Source organism: Neodiprion virginianus, chromosome 5, assembly GCF_021901495.1.
Source record: "Neodiprion virginianus isolate iyNeoVirg1 chromosome 5, iyNeoVirg1.1, whole genome shotgun sequence".
Taxonomy (NCBI): domain Eukaryota; kingdom Metazoa; phylum Arthropoda; class Insecta; order Hymenoptera; family Diprionidae; genus Neodiprion; species Neodiprion virginianus.
Genome location: NC_060881.1, coordinates 3090394 through 3114595, shown reverse-complemented (window position 1 = coordinate 3114595; position 24202 = coordinate 3090394). Strand labels below are relative to the sequence as shown.

Genomic DNA, 24202 nt, shown 5'->3' with positions numbered 1-24202 from the left:
TACAGCAAGTAAAAAAGTGGAATCGAAAGCGAAAGCCAGGTAGGGCGAGTTGAAACAATTATGATATTTGCAGCTCACCGCCTTCCTTAGTTTTAATCTTCACACCATCGGTGAATATCCCAACGCCTTTGTCATTGTACGCTGCAATTTGAACTATATAGTCTTTCCACGTTATCAAATCCGTTATCAAGTAATTTCTCTGCGCCTCATTTGTGATGTTCTGATTAGTCCAAGGACTGTCATTGTAGCCGTACAATCGGTATCGCAAAATATATCCCAAAATATGACCGTTACGATGCTCCTCCAGCGGGGGCTGCCATTGAGTTATTATTTCCGAAAACGATCTCGCCGATCCGACGAATCCAAGAGGCGGGCCGGACGGTGCTGTTGGGAATAAAGAATATTCAAATCTTAGTAAAAGAAAGTTACCATTTCACAGTGTCCATTGGTCAAATTCTGCTCACGTTCTTGCGGAAGCACCATGACGTTGCTAGGATCTGACGGAGGGCCCTCTCCAACACTGTTTACTGCGCTAACCCGGAACTGATATGCAGCTGCTGCTTTCAAGCTGTCTAAGAGAACCCAACGACTACTAGCCGATACGTTACTATGCTCGGTAACCCAGTTTAAGAGCGGGTCCGGTATCGGGCCTGTGGAGGATATATGGGCAAAGAATGCGGTCAGTAGTGTTCAAAAAGATTTTGTAAACGGACGTTTACGCTGTTTTTAGAAGGATCAATTACCTAATTCAGGCACTTCTCGTCTTTGTATTATGAATTTGTTCGTCGGACTGTTTCCATCAAATCCAGGCACCCAGCTAACGTTTATCGTTCGTGGCGATATCTCCTCCATTCTCACCGCCTGGACATTTATAGGCGCAAAAGGTAATTCTATAACGCTAAGACGGGCTTTCCTTGTGTCGTTTCCCCCAGGCGATACTACAGAACACATGTACTCTCCCACGTCCGAGGCCCTCACCGCAGCAAGCTCCAAGGCCCCGTCATCTCGCATTTTCACTCTTTGGCTTGCTCTTGTATTTATAACCCTAATTACGAAATAAGCGTGAATTGTCTCCAATGTTCTAAGCAAATATATACCGAGGAAATTACTAGAAATAATTCAACTCACTGTTTGTTATGAAACCATGCGATATCGTACGGCACTTTTGGATCGCTGGAAACTTTACATTGCAGCTCGGCAGTGTAACCGAGTAGAACCGACGTGTCGACCGGTGGCTGAATAATTTGTGTTCTCACTGAAGTGGAGAATAAAAAAAGTATTAATTGCCTTGTTAAAAAGTTATAGGCGAAAAGTCAGACATCTAGGAAAGTTTATAGACTTACCTAATACCGTGAGATAAGCCGATCCATTTACAGACCCTGCTTCGTTTGCCCTGATACACGTGTACTTTCCAGCGTCAGTTGGCATTACAGCTGCTACCAGCAGATCTCCGTTCTCTAGAATTTGAACTCTGCCGGCAACTTCTACGGTATCTGCGTCTTTAGGAGCGAGGAAAAAGCGTTAACTTATACTACGAAATTGACAGGCAGTAGAAAGGTAATGTGGTACTTCACTACAATACCATTATAAATCCATGTGACGTTTGGCACTGGCGCAGCGACAGCTTTGCACGTTATCGAAGCATCTTTGCCGTCCAAGACAGTTACGTTTCGAGGTGGCGATTCCATAACTGGTATCGATGCTGTAACACAAGTTCTAACAGCTTAATATCCTCTCTTATCATTCTCTACTTCTATCATGCAATTAACAGGCTATACATGATTTTATAATCACGACTAAAATAATGACAAACCCAATTTCACAGCATAATTTACACAATACCGTCATATTTTTTGTCTTCCAATAATTAACAATTGAATTTAGTCCATGTTTTTGTATTGTTTGGAAGAAAAAAAATTAGGACCTAAAACGCGTAAATGATGATATTAGAAAGTTATACTGCAGCTATGATACACAGGTAAGTGACGTGTATGTACCATATACAAAATTACTCAATTGGGTGACTGAAATAACTTCGTTACATGAAAATGCACAAGTGTTATCTGTGGGAAATAAAGAGTAATGCGAAAAAATAGAAAAAAATCTTACAAGTAAAATCAACAGGTATTTAGAGATTCGTTCAAGTTTCAAAGTAATCTGTCGTAATCATATTACAAATAAACCGTGTGAAGCATATAATTTGTTTGATCCTTATATGCCTGTTGAGTTTCCTTATAATCAAAGGATATAAAAAATATCTAGGTGCAGTGCAAAACGAAAATAAATCTGTAATAAACCAAAAAAAGAGGATAAATAACAACACAATTATCACGCTGTTTTGATAATAAGAAATACTCGCTACGCCAAAATCACTTCTGGCCTTTATATTCCATACTGTCGGCATTCAATCAAAACAAAACCCGTGCCAAGTAAATGTAGGTAAGTAAATGTAAATGCGCATGTAAATATAATATAATCAGCAATATCAATCCCATTCTCTGTAACTATGTATATGTGTATATGATAGTATCAACTAAATAAAAAACCAAAAAATTTCAAATGCAAACACATGAAACAAGCAACAAATAGTGAACTGTACAAATATCTGCAAACTCAAGCTCGTGCCTACGATTATTCTAAAAGTGGTAGGTATCTCAGGCCTAATCAATCTACAGAGCAATTGTTTTATTTATATATATTTTTTTCATATAGTTTTTGCTCTTGCTATTTCTTTGTCCAAAACGTCAACTTTTCCTTACTGTCTGGATATTGAAAGAACTTAAACTGTCGATCAGATTGACGAACTCTCACTACATTATAGCCGGCTGCCCAGCGAGCGACTCGTTTTCCAATTCTTCCTGTCCCTGATCCCTCTGCCCAACGAAAACACATCATTAAAAAGAATATAAATGATTATTACTAATAAACGGTACCCACTTAGGCGATTCCAGCAAATAATTATATTACCCAAAATCGAAAACATACTCTCACGAAAATTCATTGTTTGCAAGAAAAAAAAAAACACTCACAAGGCAAATATGACTTACTTTTGGCCTTCAGCCACGTATAAACAGATGACTCCCCGGCTTCATTGGTCGCAAGGCATTGGAACATGCCAGAGTCCTCCATGGTCAATTTACGGATAACGAGAGAGCCATCCTCCTCCATATCATACCTAATTGCATAGAGGTGTTGAAAAACTTGGCATCTGATAGTAAAAAATCGTTGTTGTATTCCAAAATTGATGATTTTCCTACCTTATCCCCAACAGATGATCTACAGAAGCCGCATTTCTGAACCAGCTAACCTTTGGGGGTGGTACGCCAACCGCGTCGCATGGTATAGATATCGTCGAACCATAATCTCCAAGAATTTCTCTTCTCAATTCGTTAATAAAAGTAGGTTTTTCTGCAAGAATTTTCATCGTGTTTCATTCTCAGCCAGACGTAAAGCGATTAATCTCATCAGAATGATTAAATCCATGCAAAAAAATATCGTTTCTATTTCCTCACCGTAAACGGTGATATTAGCGCTTGCAGTGACAGTCGGATAGCCTCCGGTCCTCAGGCTTACGTGGCAAGTGTATTGGCCAGTGTGGGTCAAATTTGCAGAAAGCAGACCAAGTGTTCGGTTCCATAGATCCCTGAAGCTGTAAGATATACCGGCATTTTCGATCGGTATACCATCCTTGAACCAAAGTGTTTCCAGCTCGTGTAACGGCCTGAATATAAACGATAACAAAGTGGTAAAAGAAAAGAAATCTATCACAGCTTTCCGCTTAACATCGATTTTTTTCTTAGTAGTCCGATTGCATACCTTGCATTTGCTATACAATGCAGATAAGTGACTGGATGATCCTTAACTATTTGGGTGTCTTGAGGCTTTACAATGATATTGGGTGCAATCTCTTTGTTCGGATCTCCGGTCACCTGGAGTTTGAAGAAGGGACTGTTTTCTTCCTTACCGAGTTGGGTGTTTATCGCCCTCGCTCTTTGATGAAAGACGAAAATATTTTATTATTATTTATGTTTTATTATAAAATTATAGGTGTAAAAATTTACTCCCGAACATACCTGTAGTATCCCATGTCGCTTTCCGAAGCAGATAGAATGAGAAGGGTGTGCTGATTAGCCGTGGTGGCATACTTGATGTCGTAAGCCAACGGTCCGTTTGAAGTTAGCCAGATAACTTCGGGAATCGGATGACTCTCAATTTCAGGCAAGTTTAAAACAGCTGCGTCCCCCGATTCGACTAGGACTGCTCGCTCGGTTAGATCTTCAAAGACTTCCATATCTTTCGAGAGAACAACGAGAGCCCATCAATGGATTGATTAAAACTTACTTTGCAGCTTCTCCTTAGATTCCAATTAATTATTATGTATCATTACTTACAAGCAACCGAAAAAGCTATCCGTTCGCTGAATATAGAACCAACTTCGTTGCTTGCCACGCAATAATATGTTCCTGCATCTTCTCTTCGAGTATTCAGAATACGATAGTAGGGCTCGGAGCTGAGCTCGTTGTTCAGCGGTAATCCGTCTTTGAACCAGCGATACTTTGGCTGTGGATATCCTGCAAATTCGATATGAATAATTATTAACAAACCCTCCTTTTGGAGAATAAATCAGCCGTCGATATACCGGACTGGTGTCTCATTGTTTCAAAGTCAGTTTTAAGAATGTTGGTTAAACCAAAAAATTATATTAAATAAACGAGATGTGTAATTTCATTTAAAGCGAAACACCAATTATATTATACGTATAGCAGTGCGTATCCACCCTTGGTTCGATTTAATTCTATTATTACAAGGGTCACGTGATCAAGTTACAGGAGACTTGTGCATCCACAAGGTTTCATTTGCCCACCGGATGAGGTGTTTCTATCTGTCACGTGATATATATTTCACCTGAGAGTGTTAGACAGGGACAAAAGCACCATGCACAACCATAACGTGATAGGAAAAAAGGGAAGGAAAGAAGGTGGAATAGCCTGTACACTGTACGATAAACAATTACAGCCATATTATATCTATGACAAGGTGATTGATTGGATTGTATAGTTATAACGTAGGGTAATTAATTTGTTAACTTTTTTTTTGTTTTTTTCAAGGTGCCACTCGAAAAATTTGTAACAAATACTGAAAAAAAAAAAATTATGGTAAAGCCTGGAGGGCTATTATTTTCATTTTGTACACCTTACCGACTTACATATACATATTAGTTTATTTTTCTCGCATCGTGATCCAATTAATCATTGTTCATAAAAATCGGGTATTGAAAATGAAATAGGAAAATTTTTCGGTGATACGATATTCCTGTTTCGGTAACAAAGACCGTCATCCAAATTTTTGGATCGAAAAACAGAAAGGAAAAGATTGTTTAAAAAGTGAACCACCCTACCGTAACGACATCGCACAAACCTCTCGCTTGACATTGCAATATTTTCGTTCGACCCTCGCTGAGGATACTGCCGCTGCTGGACGGTTGCGTTATGAAGCGTGGCTCTTGAAGTGATTCTGAAAAATGGAAAAATAAATAAATAATTAAAAAATTAGAACTCATAGAAACAAGGAGCTCTCATTACGTTGCAGGCATATAAGGTATCGGCAGGTACAGAAATTACAAAACTTAAGCTAGCGGTACGCGATATTCCTGAACCTTTCCAGGGTAACGTTTCGGGTCATTAAGCCAGTCGACCAGAGAAGGAAATCGGAAATACCTAATACAAATAATGGGTGTTTCAGGTTGAATGACTAGACCTCGAATGGTAAACTCCTGATAAAAATCCGAAACAAAGGTTACTTCCGTACAGCAAGAAACAACATCAAAATTTGAAAGAGTAACACGTCGAGGATCGTCGTTTTTATCGCAGGTTTACTGAACCTGCCTTTCTTATCATTCAAAACACAATGGATAGTTTAAACTCCATGGTTACATGGGTATGGAAACGATGAATCAAGATTGAAGAATACGATAAAACGGTAAATTAGAGAAAAAAAAAAATATTAATGAATAATTATTCATAGTATGATCTGCACGCTGATCAGAGAGAGAAAAAACGATAGAGACTAGGCTGTGAGAGAGTGTGTGCAATAACCGCAGTGCCGATGCGCGTCACTCTGTCGGTATGCGGCCCCTAGATTCCGGTAGTCCGCATTCTTTTCATCTCGTATATACCTTATGCCTCCTTTGTCCCTCGGTCTCGTACTTTTTACGGTTCCTAAATGTTTCAAGAAAGTCCCTACCTATCTTTCCTCTTGGAACAAAGAACCGTACAAGCGACACCCGGCTGTATATAAATATATTAGGTTCGAATTGTAAAAATTAATTTCTATTATTTCAGTGTTACCGCATCCGACGAAAGGGGCAAAAAATTAGAAGAGAAAAAAAACGAAAAATTGAACACAGGATAAGAGGTGTCAAGAAATATGCTATTTAGAATTATAATTATTTTATTAATTTTTCTTCTCCTTCTTCTTTGCTTTATTCGTATTCGTATAACCCTGCAGCACCGCCGCACGTGTTATACACAAGCATCGACATAACAACCATGCTTGCAGCGGACCGTAGTACTTGAGAAATAAACCACTTATGACATAGTGTAGACGTGGAGGATCTTCTTCGAGGCTACAGGGGATAAGAATTTTTGTAAATAAACTCGGTTAGTTAACGACGAGTGGATGTGGAGGAAATAGAAACGCGGTGTATAAGTACACCGTTGATTCCTGCTGCATGGCAGGGCAAGAATAACAGAAAAAAAGAAATGTATTTCGCCCCTAAATAAGAAGAAATAGCCGCCAACGGCGTCGTTTAAAAACAGTTTCAACGGTTTGTTTATTCGATCCTTCCTCAAGCCGTACATCCGTTTTAATGCGAGTTTGTATATGTGTGTATGCGCATTTATATCTGGATAATATGCACGCGTGCCTGTTTATTGTACATGAATAATATATGTGAGTAATGAGTTTTTTCCGACGAAACACAATCGCAGCTTCTAACCTTAATCGTTACTGTTAGATATAGGTATATATATATATACGTATATTCATATACAGAATATTTTGTAATAGATAGACGAGTCCAATAGATCCTTGAAAAAACGTTAATATTAGATTAACTCCAGATTTAAACGCGTATATTTCAATATTTTCGTATGCAGTGAAACGCAATTATATCGAATGTAAGTAAAGTTTATATTCGTAACGATTCATGCTGAGGAAAACAAAAGAGAAACAAAGATGAAAAAAAAAAAAACTGTTACTTCGCCATTTTGAAATCGGGTGAAATTGTCGGTAAAGCGTACGTAATGAAACAAAACACAATCATATTTCGAAATCTTGGTTATACTTGGTAATCATTGTACACAGATTTTTTTTCCCCCACTAATTCGTTACGATAATGTTATACTAGCTTCAATTTCGAGAAACTCGACGTATTTTACGTTGTGCTTACGAGGCATAGATCAGAATCAAGAACTCCCATGCACTCGTCGTCCTTCGTCTCTTTATACCTACTTGAAAATTAATAGACAGGCGAACCTTTGGTACATAAAGAACGAGCGTAGGACCAGGTATACGTTATATCATAGGTATTTACAGTACAGAATGAATGGGTCTTCACGGTAAAGCGCACCTTTGAATAGCACAGAATGAGGAAACGCCGCATCTTATGAGTATATCTACTATACCTGCGGAGCAGGGTAAGCGTGGTAGGTATATATAAGGTATTGTCATAATATTTTGCGAGGTTTAAGTTAGGGCAAAATCACTGTTTTCTTATTTTTACAATAATTATGAAAGAACTAAGATTGCAAAATATGAATACAGTAGACAAAAACCTCGATTATCCGAACCATGACTTGATTTATCCGAACGTCGCGTCGGTTCAAAAAATATATTATTAATGTAAAATAAATATTGTTACATGCTAAAAAATGTCGAGTAGCAGTTCGTCAATTGGCAATACACGACTATATAAAAACAAAGTAATGAAATAATCGTTCGGTATTTAAAAGTGGTTTAATATGTATTTAAATGTTTATTACGGACTGTTTGTCGGTTTAAATTTCTGTTTTATACATATTATTATACCTTAATATAAAAATTTCATTTCGGTTATACGAAATTTTCATTATCTTAGTCTCGACTAAGCTCGGTCCCAATTAGTTCGTATAATCGAGGATCTACTGTATGCATTTTTTTTCATTACGGTTTACCAAAATTCAAACAGTTCCAAAATCGCGATACAACGGTTATTTATCGTCATAAATCGTTACGATAACGTTGTGTACCAATTACTTGGACGTGATAACATTTTCTACATTCGTTAAAAATTAAACACCACTCCAATTTTCTCTTTGTTGTATATGATTTCGTCTCCCCCCACAGTATCTTTTAATAATGTAATTATATCATCCGCACAGCGTTGTAAAAAAAAAATACGAACTCGGAGACACTCTTTTAAATCACGATGAATAAAGCACAAGGAGAAGGAAAAAAGGCAAGAGATAAAATTGTAAAATTATCACTACAAATACGAGTTAGCAGGCTGCTAATTCGCAAAAATTAATCATTCACGCTTCGCAAGTGCAAAGGAAGTACGTGTACGTAACAATACAGATTGTGAAACGTTACCAGATATACCCGCGTTTACGTTTCTCTGATGTCTATGTATATATTGGTATAATTATAGTTCTCGGTTTCTCCCGTTTTCCAACATCTGATTTCAAATTTTCCATATAAAATTACGTAATTATTAACGATTATTTTGCATCACAAACAATGGTATGCGTGTATGGATAAAAATGCTAAATTTATCAATGATGAGTTATTCTAAGATTTAGTAAATCGTTTCATAAAAATGTGTATTATATCGATCGATCGATCGTTTCGTTTTTTAAAATGCGATCTAACCATTACTATTTTTCACTTTCTACTTCACTGTATAATAAGCATTATAAAAATAAACTGTACAGCAATCACCGTGAACCTTGGAGGATTTCGAAAGAGTAAGTTTAACGCTTCGATGAACTAACGATGTAGATGCCCGTGCAGTAAATTGACCGCTAAGGATTTATACCTAAACTTCAGCTACTTCCGGAAAATGTTGCGTGGAAAACCGTAGATAGCGAGATCCGTTGCAGTCTCAAGAGAAAAAAGACAGAGGAGCGCAACGGCACACACTTTTATGTAGATAAAAATCGATCTATGTATGCATGCGCATACCTAGATGCTAGATACTAGACTACTAAATATCCATGGAAATCCGCTCGAACAAGAGCTCAGGAGTATCTTCGCCGCTTTAGAGGGATAATAAGTGGTTCTATTGTCCCTTTTCTACGATGTGTTCCCCTTGCGTGGATCTTTTATACCCTCTCCTCCTTTTTCCGATATAACATAAATAGCAGCAAATACACGGTATGTCAGATGAATAAATATATAAATAAATAAACGAATGAATGAATAAATAAATAAATATACATATCAGCGACGAAAATTAAAAATATTTACTTAATTTTCAACAAGATTAGTTCAACGATATAACGACATTATCAACAAATTGAGAGAATGCAAGGAAAAAAAACATGTAATGTAGATTTTACGTAGCTGTGTGTTGGGAATATATATGTACAGCAATTTTTTAGATTCAAATCAACGTCAAATTGAGTCTGAAATCTATTTACACTGTTTAAAATGATTGTGAATTTACCACACACTTTTACTGTGCAAAACAGTTGTCAATTTACGAAATCAGATTCCAAAATTTACAAATTCAATTCAGAGAAACGTAAATATTTGTCTTAAATTACAATCAAAGTTTGTTCATTTTATAAAAATTTATAGAAAAAAAAACGCTAAAAAAATAAAAGTAATTCGAATATACTAAGTTGTTTATTAAATTCGTTGTATTTGTAAATTGAATAAACATTAAGTCTATAATATGAGGAATTTACTGTTCCATGCCAGAAATATTTTTCAACAGTGTAAGCATATAATATCGTAACTATTACTATTGATTTTGTAACTGTTATTAATATCAGATTTGTAAATCGTGCAATTACTTAATTGCTGTACATTTAACACGAAAAAATTTCAGTTCATCGACGTAATTCACAAGACGATATTTAAAATCTAAAATATTTTACATTCCACGTTACACAACTCGGTGTTCTGTTCGCTGAGTGAATATGTAAAATGTACATTATACGTAAAGAAAATTAGCCGAGTTCCGGGGAAAAGGCACCCTTGTTACACTTCCACGATCCAGCTGTTACCGAAGCACATGGAAAGGAAGGAAGCAGCTGGTTCGAAGATAAAAAAAAAAAAAAAAAAAAAAAAGAAAATTCAGAGCATAAACGCCTCTTTTTACATTCCCGAAACAGTCTTGAAGATGACAGTCTTGAAGGCGGAAATCAGGGGGGTGGTGGATATAAACGAAGGGTTTCCCCCGATAAGGGTGTTACTCCTTGGCTCTTTGCAGCCACCCGTTCCTGCAAGTATAATTAGTATACATGATGCGTGTAATCCTTCACATCGTACAACTGCAGAGACTGTTAGAGTTGAGAAGACAAAGAAATTCCATTTATAAGAAGAAAAAAAAAAATAAAACAAACGTCAGCGTTTGCGTATAAATATTCACAATGATGAGCGAGGGGTAAAAATTTCGAAGGGTCAATATTTGGAATGACCGATATACCGAAATTTCAAACATGCGATTAAATAAATAAAAAGTATAAGACATGAAAAAGTCGAAACTAAGGATTGCTAAAGATTACTAAAGGTAACAATCGTAAAATATTTGGAGGAATTTTGTATATAAATTTTACTTTCGAAGCAAGACGTGTTAAAACACCGTATAATTTATGGATGGGGATATAAATACGGAAGGATGGGAATAAAACAACGAATGATAAATTGTTCGAAATCTTTCGTTATTTTATTTTCGGATGATTAAAATTTCGGATCAAAATTAAACCATTCCAAATATCGATCCTTCCCCAAAGTTTTTTACCCCCACCGACAATTATACGGTATTTTGATGTCTCTCTTCGAAGGTAAAATTTATGTACGTAATTCCTCAAACTCTTTTACGGTTTAACCTCATTCGTTAAAGCATCGCGCAAGTTTCGACTTATTTTATTTTTATTCATTTACTCGCAAATTTATTACAAACGAAAGAAAGGATTCAAAAGAAAGAAACAAAAAAAAAAAAAGGATAAATAAATAAACGACACGGATTCGTATAAAAGCCCGCATCGACGACGAGGCGTTTTAATATAGAAACAAGTATAACACGTGATGCTGGGTTGGCAAAAACTGGAGAGAATACCTGACGAATCGCGTCGACGAAGAAGTTGAACCATCCACTTGAATAATTATAAGGAAGAATGGCTTATCGAGTGAATTAAAACTAAAATTAAGAAAAGTTATAACGTTGCTCGAATTTTGAGCATGAACTTTAAAATACGCGTATTTTTTTACAATTCTACAGGTATAATAAACCTTAAGATTTGATGTTGGTAACGTTAACGTAACGAAGCGCCATCGTCAGTGGTGAAAAAAAATTATAATTGCAAAATATCGATATTTTTTACTTATCATGGTTTACGAAATTTCATACATCTCGAAAGGTATTGATTTTTCCTAGACATGTAACGTTACTATAACTTCATCATTATCGTGAAATTTCTTGAAAATCTTGCTGTTCGTAAATTCATTAATATAAAACAATGCATTTTCTTATTATACAGAAAAACTAACGAAAATTAATCCACACTATAATCGAATCAACCATCACGTTAAGTACCTACCACGTTTTTATACTTTACGTTCAGCGCAAAAAATTCTACTTATATTAAAGAAGTAGAGAAGGAAGTCAGCAATAAAAAAACATAAAAAAAAAAAAAAAAACAAAACCGACATTTATCTCTCACGCAGTAACACGCATCCAACTAATCAAATCTCTATCAACGAATCTTCTACCCAAGTTTTCTACCCAAGAAATTGACATGCATATAACAGAACCGTGCAGGGGGTATAAACACGCAAAAAGTTGATCAAACGAACCACTTAGGAAGACGAAAAGAGAGGGATGAAAAAAAAAACTGCACTATCATTGATTGGAAGAGTATTATGTAATCGAGCCGTAACCTGCAAGCATTAGATAACAATTTATTACATCACTGCGTTGTACTTTATCTATATTACACCGATACACTTATGTACGCAAATGTGTGTGTGTATATATATATATATAATATAAATAACGATAAGTCGGCTCGACTTGGATAGCAAAGATAAAAAATGTCCCAAAAATCGTTCGAATTCCAACGAATTTCTTTTTTGCATTGATTCATTCGATACCGAACACTGTACCATGCAGTGCAAAATACGTACGCAAAATATAATAACGAACATAATGAGGTTCACCACCTGCAAAATGCGGTTCCCCGTTCACTACATAGATACAACATTATCTATATATATACAGGGTGTCCCAATTTAAAAGACGCGTTACGTTTTCGGCCGACCCAATGATTCAATGGGAAAATGTGTCCAACAAAGATTGTTCGATTAAGAGGGGGGAACATGAGAAAAATTTTTTGTCACGCGTTTCAGCATCTCAACTGGTGATGCTGTGGAGGATGGACCAGTATTTAAAAAAAAATGGAATCACACATTTTATGTTCGAGCTAAAATATTCTTCATTCGAAAATGTACAACCTTTTGAGGAAATTTTTTCTTATAAATTGAATGGTTCGTGAGATAGAACAAAAAATTAAATTCTTCAATACACGGGGAGGTTGAGACATGATGAATTGCAGAGCAATCCCAAGTGCAATCCTTTTGAACTTTATTTATCGCTGTATCTTACGAATTATTAACTTTATACGAAAAAAATTTCCTGAGCAACTTGGACAAACATCTGTCCTCCTCTGAACCATACAACTTTTGTAGGACACGTTTTCCCATTGAACCATTAGTTCGGGTGAAAATTTAATGTCGCTTTTAAATTGGGACACCTTGTATGCATATACGTATATACAATATATACACGTGCGGCGCATACTGTACAGTATCTGGTATCTACCTATACATAGGCTTTGTACAGCTAGGCTGCGTTCCGCAAGACGCAATGCGCAACGTTTTGCAGATCCGAAAACGCGACGCGACGTTCGGCGCCCCGTATCCTCGTGGAACGGTTAAATTCTGATATTGTGCAATTTTTTTTTGTTTTCTTCATAGCAAAGATCATCTTTTTTATTATTCATTTTTTGTATTGACTGGTGACACGAACACTTTATAAGGCAGCATATAATTTGTATCAATCACGAATGATTACGGTTAACGTTAACCCTTTGTATCCCACACTATTTTGCCGAGACAACTTTTATAACATTATGGTATTCTATGGTTTTTGGGGGTCGTGGATTACGAATTTGAAATCGGATTTAAAAAATTCAAGATGGCCGATCCAATATGACCGACGAAAATTTCAAATTTCATCGAATACGGTCAAAAAACTCTATGCAGGGAGTTTTCGGGCTCGCTGATTGGATTCGCCGCACTGAATTTTCAAAATCTGATTTCAGATTCGTAATCAGCGAGCCCGAAAATCCCTGGACAGAGTTTTTTCTCCGGATACGATCGACTTTGAGATTTTCGTCCGCCATGTTGGATCCGTCATGCCAATGCCTCGAGACGTCTACTAGACTGAAAAGTGGTTCCCCTTGAAGCTGAGATGGCATCGGTCCAACAGTTTTCCGCGTTCGAATTTCGATCGTCTTGTTCCGCTGATTTCGAATATTATTCGTCGTTACAAGACTAGACCCGGCAGACGTGGTGCATATATAGGTATGTAGTCTATAAGGTACGCGAGGAATACAAAGAGATCGGAGGAAGAAAGAAATATACAAAAAGAGCAAAGGATACGATTAAACGTCGTCGTCATTTCGTATGCCAAATAAGATTCACCGACTATAATATAATATTATACAATACTTGTTACGACTAAAGCATACTGTGATTGTGCACCATATATTGCAGCTGCAAATTCTAAAATTTCAGATACGTATGTATTATAAAAAAGAAATAAAGGGGCGGGGTTGAAACTCGGAATTTGTATTTTTAGTTCCATTAAGTTTCTAGCTCGGTGAAATTTCACCACTTTGATCTTTGTTTTGGATTTTCAATATTTTTCGTTAGGAGTCCTTTTTTTTCTAATTTTACACACCGACTCGTCGAGTAAATTCTGTGCTGTGTGAGTATAATTCAAATTTCCAAATTTTACTCCATCCAATCTTTACTTTTCGCAATTTTCCTCTACCGGAACTTTACTTCACGTTACTGTGCTCTATGTCGTAAAGAATAAAACCGTTCACAACTCTAATGATTTTTCAACTGCAATTCAATTTGATTGGGGGAGGAGGGGGAAAGAGAGAGAGAGAGAGAGACCTGCTTTCATATCAACCCTTCCACGACAATATATCGCGGGATTGCACGCGGATGTATAAATGCAGCAGACCTATCCTATAATAATAATAGTAATAATAATAATAACAACAGAAGAATGACCGTGAGCCCCGTAGCATCTGTCGTATCACACCGTACAGCAGAATAATGGCACAAAATGCAAATGAATGCTGTTGTATGTATAGTGTGATGGTTTGTCGCGTTTACGAATTGGGGGGGATAGACGTTCCCCTGTAGATACATAAGCACGTTCATTAGGTTTATGCACGATGCGTGATGTACCGACCTACGTTGGTTCACCACCACCACCGCCACCACCACCACCATTCGTTGGATGCTCATTATAATCTAACCATTGTAATTGTCAGAGTTCGAAACCGCGTAACGCCCCCAGCCCTGATGTATGTATACTGTTTTACGATAATTTCCATAGTTTTGTTAGTGATTTTACGAATAAGAGACGATATTCAAGAAGAACCTCTTTATTTGATCGCATGGAAGGTACTGACTGCAGGAAGAGTCTTCGCGTACACTTGGGGACAATGAATTTGAGACGGCTAATTTTTTACACTAGACAGTTACGTTGGTAACAATGTTGGAAGCCGACAGGTTTCTCAATCTCAATAAACGTAACATAACCCATGACCGTCGAATCTAACGTTAGAATTGACGTGTCAATCCAACAAGTCATTATCTTCGTGGTATTTTAAGGTTAGATTCGACGGTAATGGGTTATGTTATATTTATTGAGATTGAGTTAGTTTCGCGCTCGGCCGACTGTGGCGCTGCAGGTTTCTCAGTGTTGCCAACGTAACTGTCTATTGAAAAAAATGAGCCGTCTCAGATTCATTGTTCCCAAGTGTACATACCTGCAGTTTATTAACCAATACACTGCACGTTTACAAGTTCATCGCAAATATACATAGAGATGCATATTTTTGTAAAATTAGTTGATAGTCGAATGTGGACCAAATGTGAGCCTCGCACCAATTGCAAGTTGAATCAATCGTAACGACAATTCGTAATTGACTAGCAGGGATATTCCGAACTTGAATCAATCTCTCGTCAGAGTTGAAGGTCAGACCCGCGTTATATGTATATGTATGGATCATCGTCTCCTTTTATTCTCAAACGCGAGGATGGAGCGACCGTTGCGCGACAAGGTTTCCAAGGTACCTTCTTTTTTCATCTCAAGAGGTTGACGACGTCCCGTCGAGTCTCACAGTCGGCGTTCCTGCTAGGAGAAGAAGAAGTTGAAGTAGAAGAAGAACTTATACAGGAATTGCAGTCTGCTGTACAAGTGCGTGCGTGCTGCATCTCTCCCTCCATTGCATCTTTTCTTTCCGCCCTCGAACGCGCGCTTCTGGACAGTGTCAAAAATCCTGGACCCGGGATACGAGGACCCGCCAGTAATGGAACCTGCTGAACAATGTCACGAGGATCCATCTTCCAAACGCTCCAGGCGGTAGAACATACGAACATTCCTCTTGTAATATTCTGTTTAACGTTTTCGAGTGGGAAGTTTGCCGTTCTGAGTATAACGCAAGGTCGAGTAAATAAGAGCGAAGACGTGAATGGAATTTCTATATCTCGAATCTCTACGCGATATGTTTGACAATGTTTTTAATTTTCATTCTTACTTTCTTTCTTTAGAAAGAAAGAGGTAAGGTTGAATGGTTATTCCTAATAACGTTACCGCAAACGATACATTTCTGTGAAAATGGTGGGTATTTCAAAACATAAAATTATCTGAAAATTCGGTAAATCGCAATGCAGCGATTTTTTCCACGAGGTCTCGTCACGTTAACCTTAACTAACTTCAATCTCGTAAAAATACAACAAAAGTGAATTTTCATCGTTATCATTTTCTTAAGGTTCACTAAGCCTGGTACATATTACACCTATTATATGTTGCTAAATGATTATATGTATATGAATACCTACGAGTACATAATTAGCAAATTATCACGTCAGTGTTACAGAAAGTTCAAGCAGTTGACGCGTGAGGTAAAGAAATCGGGGCCGTAGACGCGATTCTATCCACAAGTCTTAATGCATCCAATCCGATATATAACAGAGAAGTAGGCGTATTACACCATGTATGTATATACAAGTTATAGTTGCGATGACGATAATATGCCATATCAATAACGGAGGACTGAAAATATAAGAGAGACAAGATAGACGAACAAGTAGAAAAAAAAGAAGTTAGGTGAAATACCGACGCAGGGAAAGGGGGAGGCAAAGGCTACACTGGGGCAACGATGGATAATTAAATATTTGCCGAGTATATAGAAATAGGTGTGTATGTATAATAAACACACGCATAGAGAAGAGGTTTAACAATAAGCCCTGACATCGACAGGTGCCGTGAGTTCAAACTCCCTGAGGAGGTCACGACCGTATAGGCTTACAGGGTATTATCAGGATCATGGCCGTGGTTCGCGACGTTATAGAAATATAATTTACTCGTGCCGATGACACAGGTCAACTGATTATTATTATTTTTTCTTTTTTTTTTCGAGTTTATATTCAAATAAATAAATTTTGATTCTACACGGTCGAATAGTTAACGAAAATCTTCATTTATCGACTCGTTAGGTTTGCTTGTTTGCCGTTTTTTACATTGATAAAAAATAATTTCTTTCAAGTTTTTGGTTGATACCTATCTGTGAACGAAAAACTTCAAGACTTGCTTAACGTCAACGTAAAAACGACAAAAGCTAATATTTACAAGTAAATAAGTGAAGTATATTTTGTGGTTAGTGTTCGATGTATATAGAATCAAAATTTATTTATTTAGATATAAACTCGAAAAAAAAAACCTGTGATTAATTATTAATTTGTAGAATATGAGTAAAAATTAATTCTGCGAAACTAAAGTTCGTTTGATTGCTATGATTTACAATAAAATGTTTGAGAAAATGGGTAATTTTTTTTTTTTAATCCGTAAATATCGTACTGGTTTTTACAAAAGTAATCTTAAAGCTGCTTTTTTTTCTTTTACTAGTTACGTGTAAGGAATGAAAATTTGGCTTGTCTAGAACCAAGAATAAAAAAAATTCGTGTTGACCGATGTAATTCCTTGAAATGTATACAGGAAAGGAGCGAATTTTCAATTCTGAGAATTGCCGCAACGTACAAGAAGTTTAACGATCGAAACAACAGTAGGTACAATAGGGTATACAAGTATCGTTTTCTTCTCCTCCTCGTTCAATGAGCTCTAATCCTAATTCCGCCAACGTATAAAGAGAGCCCAGGCTTCGAGGAGGCTGATCGGGTAAGTAAGTATAGGTGGTGCATTGCTTCCCCCCCCTCCTCTTGGCTTTGGGCCCGACGAAGTCGAGTCGCGTCGCATCGTCGTCGTTGTTGTTTTACCGTCTCTCACGTGTGTGTTTCTCCTTATCCCTAAGGAAGGGACCTAAGGAGAGAAGAGAACCTTGCCGAGGGCGGTCAGTGGCCCCTGATTGTTGTTGCACCGGCTGCCCGAGCCTATGAGAAAAGTGAAGAGAGACGGAACTCAGTCAGTCAGTCCTTCGTTCTTTCGTCGTCCATCCATCTTTCCCTCTCCTTGCCACATTAGGCGTCTATTTTTCTTCCCCTTTCTTACACGTTGTACATATCTACAGATTCACCGGAGTTGCGGACCGTGTGCTCATTTGTATTTTGTATGTATGTACCGGCCGAGTAACCACGCTGAAGTTAGTAACGATTCGTGATGATGAAAAACCGTTACGCCGCCATTTTGGAATTGTTTGAAATTCGGTAAACCGTAATAAAACAAAACATACTCGTACCTCGAAATCTTAGTTGCTGCAATATGATTATAAAATCAAAAATATATAGGAAGATTAAAAATAGAATGGTCGCAATATCGCATTTTTGAAAAAGTAATATAATAGAAAGGTCAGAATATAGAACGCCAAAATATAGAATCGTCAGAACTCGTCTCGATAATTATAAAACCTTATACGAATTCTAGATTCTGTCGTTCCACGTTTTGACCTGTCTATATTTTGTCTTTCTGTACTTCTACTTTCTATATTGGATTTTCTACATTATGATAATTCTACGAATTATATTTTCGCGTAATTAAAAATTCGATATTCGGTATATCGGTCCTTCCGTCAATCAACCATTTTGATATTTTAACCCCACTCGATTCATCTGTACACTGGACGATATGCGGTAAAAATCTACACGCAATGAGTTTGATATTCCATATCACGCATTTTCTCATCTCCGAAGCAGTATATTCTACTTTTCAAATTCTCCGCAACATTCTCCAATAATAACTAATCCATTCCATGCACGAATGGCAAGGATATGCAATTCGAATATGACATTATATTATAAAACCGCGTGAGAAAATGTGAAATTATATAAATACACCTGCAGTGTTTCGTGTTACCATGAGAAATGAGAAAATCAGCATGGCGAAGATGATGATGATCATGATGATGGTGATGATGAGGAGGAGGAGGAGGAGGAGGAGGAAGAGACAGGAAAGAGTGGAGGTATAACGATGATAGTAATGCATGCGACGTGTATAGTATAAGTTAAAAAGGCTGAAAGGGAAAATTGGTGGTGGGGACATATCCGGTCCGTGAGCTGCTGCGGCACTAGCGTAAGAGAAGGTACATTCAGGTACGTAATTCTTCTTCTTCTTCTTCTTCTTCACCTTATCCAACGTAGTATAACATGAAAGATTACTGTACGTATGTGACCATTCACAAGGCTTTCCACCCTTTGAACTATTTTCCTTGGTGCTATAGAGGTGACGCACGCTGTAAAACTTGCACTGTGGAGTCGTCGTCATCGTCACTACTGCTGGAAGGTGTTCGTTTCAGTGTCAGTACAATTTTACACCCGGTATCGCAGCTCTGCAGAGCTGATATCTCGTTTTCACGAAGCTGAAGCTAGAAGGCAGAATTAGTGGCGAAACGTGTTAAGCTTTTTGGAAATAGAAAAATGCAGTTCAGTTTTATCCTCATAATTCTGTAAAAGTATCGGGGTTTCATAGTATTTCACGAAACTTTGATTTTCTTCGCTTCACTTCACTTTGTTCGAAAGAACGTTGGAACGTTCGACTCCTAATTCCGGCTGATGGCTTCAGTCTCGTCTTGTTTTTCAGGGTTTCGATCTACGGTTAGAAATCATTTCTAACCCGAAATCTAGAAACACAAATTTCGTAGAAAATTTGGGGGAATGTTCTGAACTTCCAGGCACTTGACAGTAACAAAGAAAGATACCTTCTAGAGAGTGAACCGAGTCACTTCATGTACTTAAGGAGAGAAGGTACAGCTTGGACGGTTTAAAATCATACCCATTTTCAGTTCTTGTTGTTATTGTGTGTCTGCGTGTGTGTATCGTTAAAAAAATTTCCACAGAAAGAAAATGTTGGGATTGAAATAAAAAAATCTAACCGCGAGCTCGAACCGATAAGCAAGTTTAAAAGATTCTACCAAAATTTCAAGTATCTATCGTAGAAAAATTGTACCGCGGAATCTCCGCCGCCGGATTTTAAACCATGATCGTTCGCTGCTTCATATCCACCGTGCCGCCATTTTGTTACTAATTTCAATAAAAAAAAAAAAATTCCAAAATGTTCTTAAAACTATAAATAATCAAGCCCTCAAACTGAAATTGCTCCAAGTGTTTTCATTCTCTTTAAATAGACGTGATTTTATACCATCCAAAGGTTACCCCACTCCTCTAAATGAAGTAAAAAAGAAGGGGGCTGACGAACGTGAATAAGTGGAGAGGAGACGATAGGAGGCAAGCAAGCACACCGAGACCTGTAATGCTGTATAAGGGAGAGAACCAAACTGATCGTGAGATACAAAACTATACGGGCATGGGTAGCGAGCGGCACGACAGTCGCAGTGGCAGCAAACTTGATGCGAAATATAGGGTAGGGTAGGTATAAGGTAGGTAGGTACCTTATACCCGAACCTTGTGGTGCTGCCGGTGCCGCTCTTATCCATCCATTGTTCCCTCGATTGAGCTGACGTCGGTCATACCTACACTTCCTACCATGCGTATACATATATATATATATATATATATATATATGTGTGTAAGTATATATGTATACATGCACCGCGATACCTTCGCGAATGAAGTGGTTGTACCTTCCCAGAGCCTTTTCACAAAACTTCCTCCTTCTTCTTCTTCATCGCAAACGCCTGTACGAATATAGTGTTACAACCGTAAATTGATACCCCTACCTACATACATACATATATATATATATATATACACGTATGTAGACACGTTGTACACACATGCATACGCGTACCTGTACAGGTATACGTGACACACGGCACACCTGCTCTTTGCATCAGTTATACATGACGATGAACATGCGATTCTCGGCGATGTGCATGCAGGAAGAGAACGACGAATCGCGCGTTATCCCCATTCCGCTCTTAGATACGGAGAAAATTTTACACCGAGAGAAATTTTTAGTTACGGTTACCGCCCAAGTCCACGACTATTTTCATTATTTACCATAATCGAAAAATATAGTTCTAGGTAGAAAATGAAAATTAGTTTTACAGCTGTTACCGGAAACTCTGGTATCCGTTGCTATTCTTTATCATTACGATTACTGTTACTAGATTTTCTTGCAACTGTTGCGAAAATTTAATGCTCGTGCAACGATAAATTGATGTTCAAGCCTTGTTTAACTAAAAAAGTAGAGTAAACTGAACAAACTGATTTTGCGTTGCAATAACCAAAAAAGTATCGACGATGGCGCAAAATGGTTACGCGTCCCTCGTTTTTCCTAATTCCAACAATATATTCAATCACTTTTTTTAACGATACATGTTTTATTAAATTTTTCCAGTTATTATGACGAATGCAATTTTCCTCAGTGTATGTTCGGATAGTGGTGATAATCGTAGTTCGATTGATAGGATCATAATTGCACTACGAAATCGTATATTACCTCTAATATAATTAGCGTGCTTCGGAAGGACATAATTTACGATTTTCCACCATGGCAACCCCTTAAAATTATTACCTCTGTATTCGACTTTAACGTACAATTTTAAAATCAGGGTTGTTTGTGCAAGTAAAATGAAGAATGATTCAAAAAACTTTGAGGGGTCTCGGAGACCCTAGGAAATGTATTGTATATTGTTTTACTGTTCTTTGCTTCGACAATTTCTCCCACATCCTTCAACGTTTCTTGCTGAAACTAAGATTGGAGTCTATTTTCGAATTGTCAAGTTTTTTTCTCAGAATTTTGTTCAAGTCGTAACTATACGTATACCTACAGTAATAACGTTCCAAAGATGACTGGGGTCTGAGTAAACCCATTTAAGCAATGTGAAAGTTTCCATAGGTGTAAATGACTAGGGTTAATTTTAGGATGAATCATAAGTTCCGATGTATCATAATCTATACCTGTACCTAACGTTATTGCACATCGTCCGTTTACACATACATACATACACACCTACAAGAATTTTAATATTATTTCTCACGGGATGCGGAAAGTCTGCACAGTCAAATATTTCATCCGCGACGCTTGATCGTCATCATAGAAGAGACACGCAGCATCTTATACACACATGCACACGCACACGATAGAGTTAAATCAAGCATCACCGGCACGTGCTACGTCATTACAGTGAGTGAGACAGCCGGAATGTGTGTATAAGTAAGGGGTGGAGGGAGGAAGGAGGAGGAGGAGGAGGTCAACGATTTAACTCAATTCATACAATTGGTCGGATTAACCCACGTAATAAATCTAAATTAGAGGAAAGTATACCGCCTCCTCCACCTCCTGATACGTCGCGTGAAAATTTTACATTCACGGCACCGATGTTCTAAAAAACAATTCCATACAAGTAAAGTAAAATACAAGTTACATACATTGTAGGTATGCACCATTGATAAACAACCACACCTGCTGTACTGCGGTGTACGAATGAGTATGAAGTTAGTAACGTCACTGCAACGATGCATGTATTATATTCATATGATTCAGAAAGATCGCTACTTTGCATCTTTGGGAATTAATTTTGGAGATTTAGTTTGGTCACGTTAACGTTACTAACTTCAGCCCGATGTGTATTATGAGACGTGTTTATAGGGAAACGAGGTAAAATTTCATCTCAGTCAACGTTCTTCGTTTCATTATTTATTTATGATTATATTTGCTGGTCGGGCGAATACCACCCAGAGCGAAGGAGAAGGAGATGAGAAAAAAAAAATTTAAAAAAAAGGGATTTAATGAGGTACAAAGGTCTACACCTCGAGTACCTTCAACCGCCCGCTCTTCTCTTCCATGGCGATATATGCATATATAAAAGCGCATACTTCGTATCATATACGCTGGTATCTCACACATTATGGATAAATAAAGCGTGCTGCTGTACCTCTTCGGCGTGTGTGCATGTAATAATATCATACACACATATATATATATGGTGCATCGCCGATTGAAATGGGGGGGGGGGGCAAAAGAAGAAATTGTGAAAGACGTCTTTGTGCCGCAGCCGATGATAAATCGTGCGCGACATTCGACCTGGAGTAGGAGATAAATAAACGAATCGAGACCCTAATCGCGATATTCGTAGACCAGTCTCTATTTTTTTTCTCTCTCTCTCTTCCTCTCGCGAGTTGGAGTATTATTATTTCAGACATGTGAGCAATTAGTCGGTGTGCATCGATTAGATAATGTGCAGGTCGAATGAATGCTCCATTATTTAGTGTGATGCGGTAATATCGTATACCATGTATAACAACTGTACAGATAACGATAATAAAGAGACATAAATTTGTAAAGAGATACTGTACGTAACATTTATTTGTTTAAGAAAAAAGTATTTGTATCTTTTACACCTATACCTCCTTATACGGCATTTCGCTACAACGGCCCCCTTTAATTATGACACTGTAAAATTTTGCAATAGATCCAATTGAATTTGTATGGGTTTGTATAACAATAATTGATTCGTTGTACGACTTTTCGCTGTGCGGTAAGCTTTTCAAGAACGTATCCAGGACGTAAAGCTGGGTATAAGGGTGTATAATAAATAACATACGTGTACCAAACCACAAACATGGGGATTATATAATATAGAACAAGGCAAAGTTTTTCATCGGCGTAAAATAAGGTGTTGCAGCATATTGGTTACACATTGCAAAACAATAATAATAAACGTTATACGAACACGCGAACATTATCAAATTTCAACTAAATCTCATCCTCGCGTCGGTGTGAAATCCATCGACGAGCCTCGCACATGTGCATAGGTTCACGTTAAATATACAAATACGAGGAGGAAGATGCGATTGGTCGTTTTTTATTTATCATTATTAACGATCATCGCGACGACGAGGTTCGATCAGTTTTATAACATACAGGCAACAGCCTGCATCAATTGATTCTGAGTATTGAATATAATTCAGCCATCTAAACGCGTCGATTATTAACCGCCACATGGGACCTTTATACTTATACATAAAAATATTCAATTCTTTTCCAACGAGTCCGCCGATGAAAACATCTCACAGAGATCAACAAAAGGTCTGAAATGAAAGAAAGACTCCGCAATAATCTCCGCCAGAATCGAAGGAAATTGTGACGTAACTCAACGAACCAAGGAAACCCCCGACACAGAGCTCAATAATTCCCTATTCTCTTTTTATCGTCGAGCACCTCTTGTTCAGACATTGAACCGGAGCCAATTCAAATCGCGAACGTGACCTAGGC

General features: G+C 37.5%; 1 protein-coding gene across 5 annotated transcripts in view; it reads right to left on the bottom strand.

Moving 5' to 3' along the window:
* The window catches only part of LOC124306337 (protein sidekick), a 35668-nt gene that overhangs the window by 8877 nt on the left and 2589 nt on the right, over positions 1-24202 (bottom strand). For 3 of the 5 annotated variants that reach the window (XM_046766919.1, XM_046766920.1, XM_046766921.1), the window contains exons 2-15: positions 5419-5514; positions 4392-4571; positions 4074-4293; positions 3817-3990; positions 3513-3721; positions 3258-3408; positions 3048-3175; positions 2760-2873; positions 1583-1702; positions 1344-1499; positions 1129-1255; positions 744-1045; positions 465-650; positions 79-384 (exon numbers count right to left, since the gene is read on the bottom strand). In XM_046766919.1, coding sequence (XP_046622875.1) covers positions 79-384; positions 465-650; positions 744-1045; positions 1129-1255; positions 1344-1499; positions 1583-1702; positions 2760-2873; positions 3048-3175; positions 3258-3408; positions 3513-3721; positions 3817-3990; positions 4074-4293; positions 4392-4571; positions 5419-5514 — 2469 coding nt within the window. The remainder of the gene's footprint in view (positions 1-78; positions 385-464; positions 651-743; positions 1046-1128; positions 1256-1343; positions 1500-1582; positions 1703-2759; positions 2874-3047; positions 3176-3257; positions 3409-3512; positions 3722-3816; positions 3991-4073; positions 4294-4391; positions 4572-5418; positions 5515-24202) is intronic. The other 2 variants (XM_046766922.1, XM_046766923.1) reach the window with 1 other exon arrangement.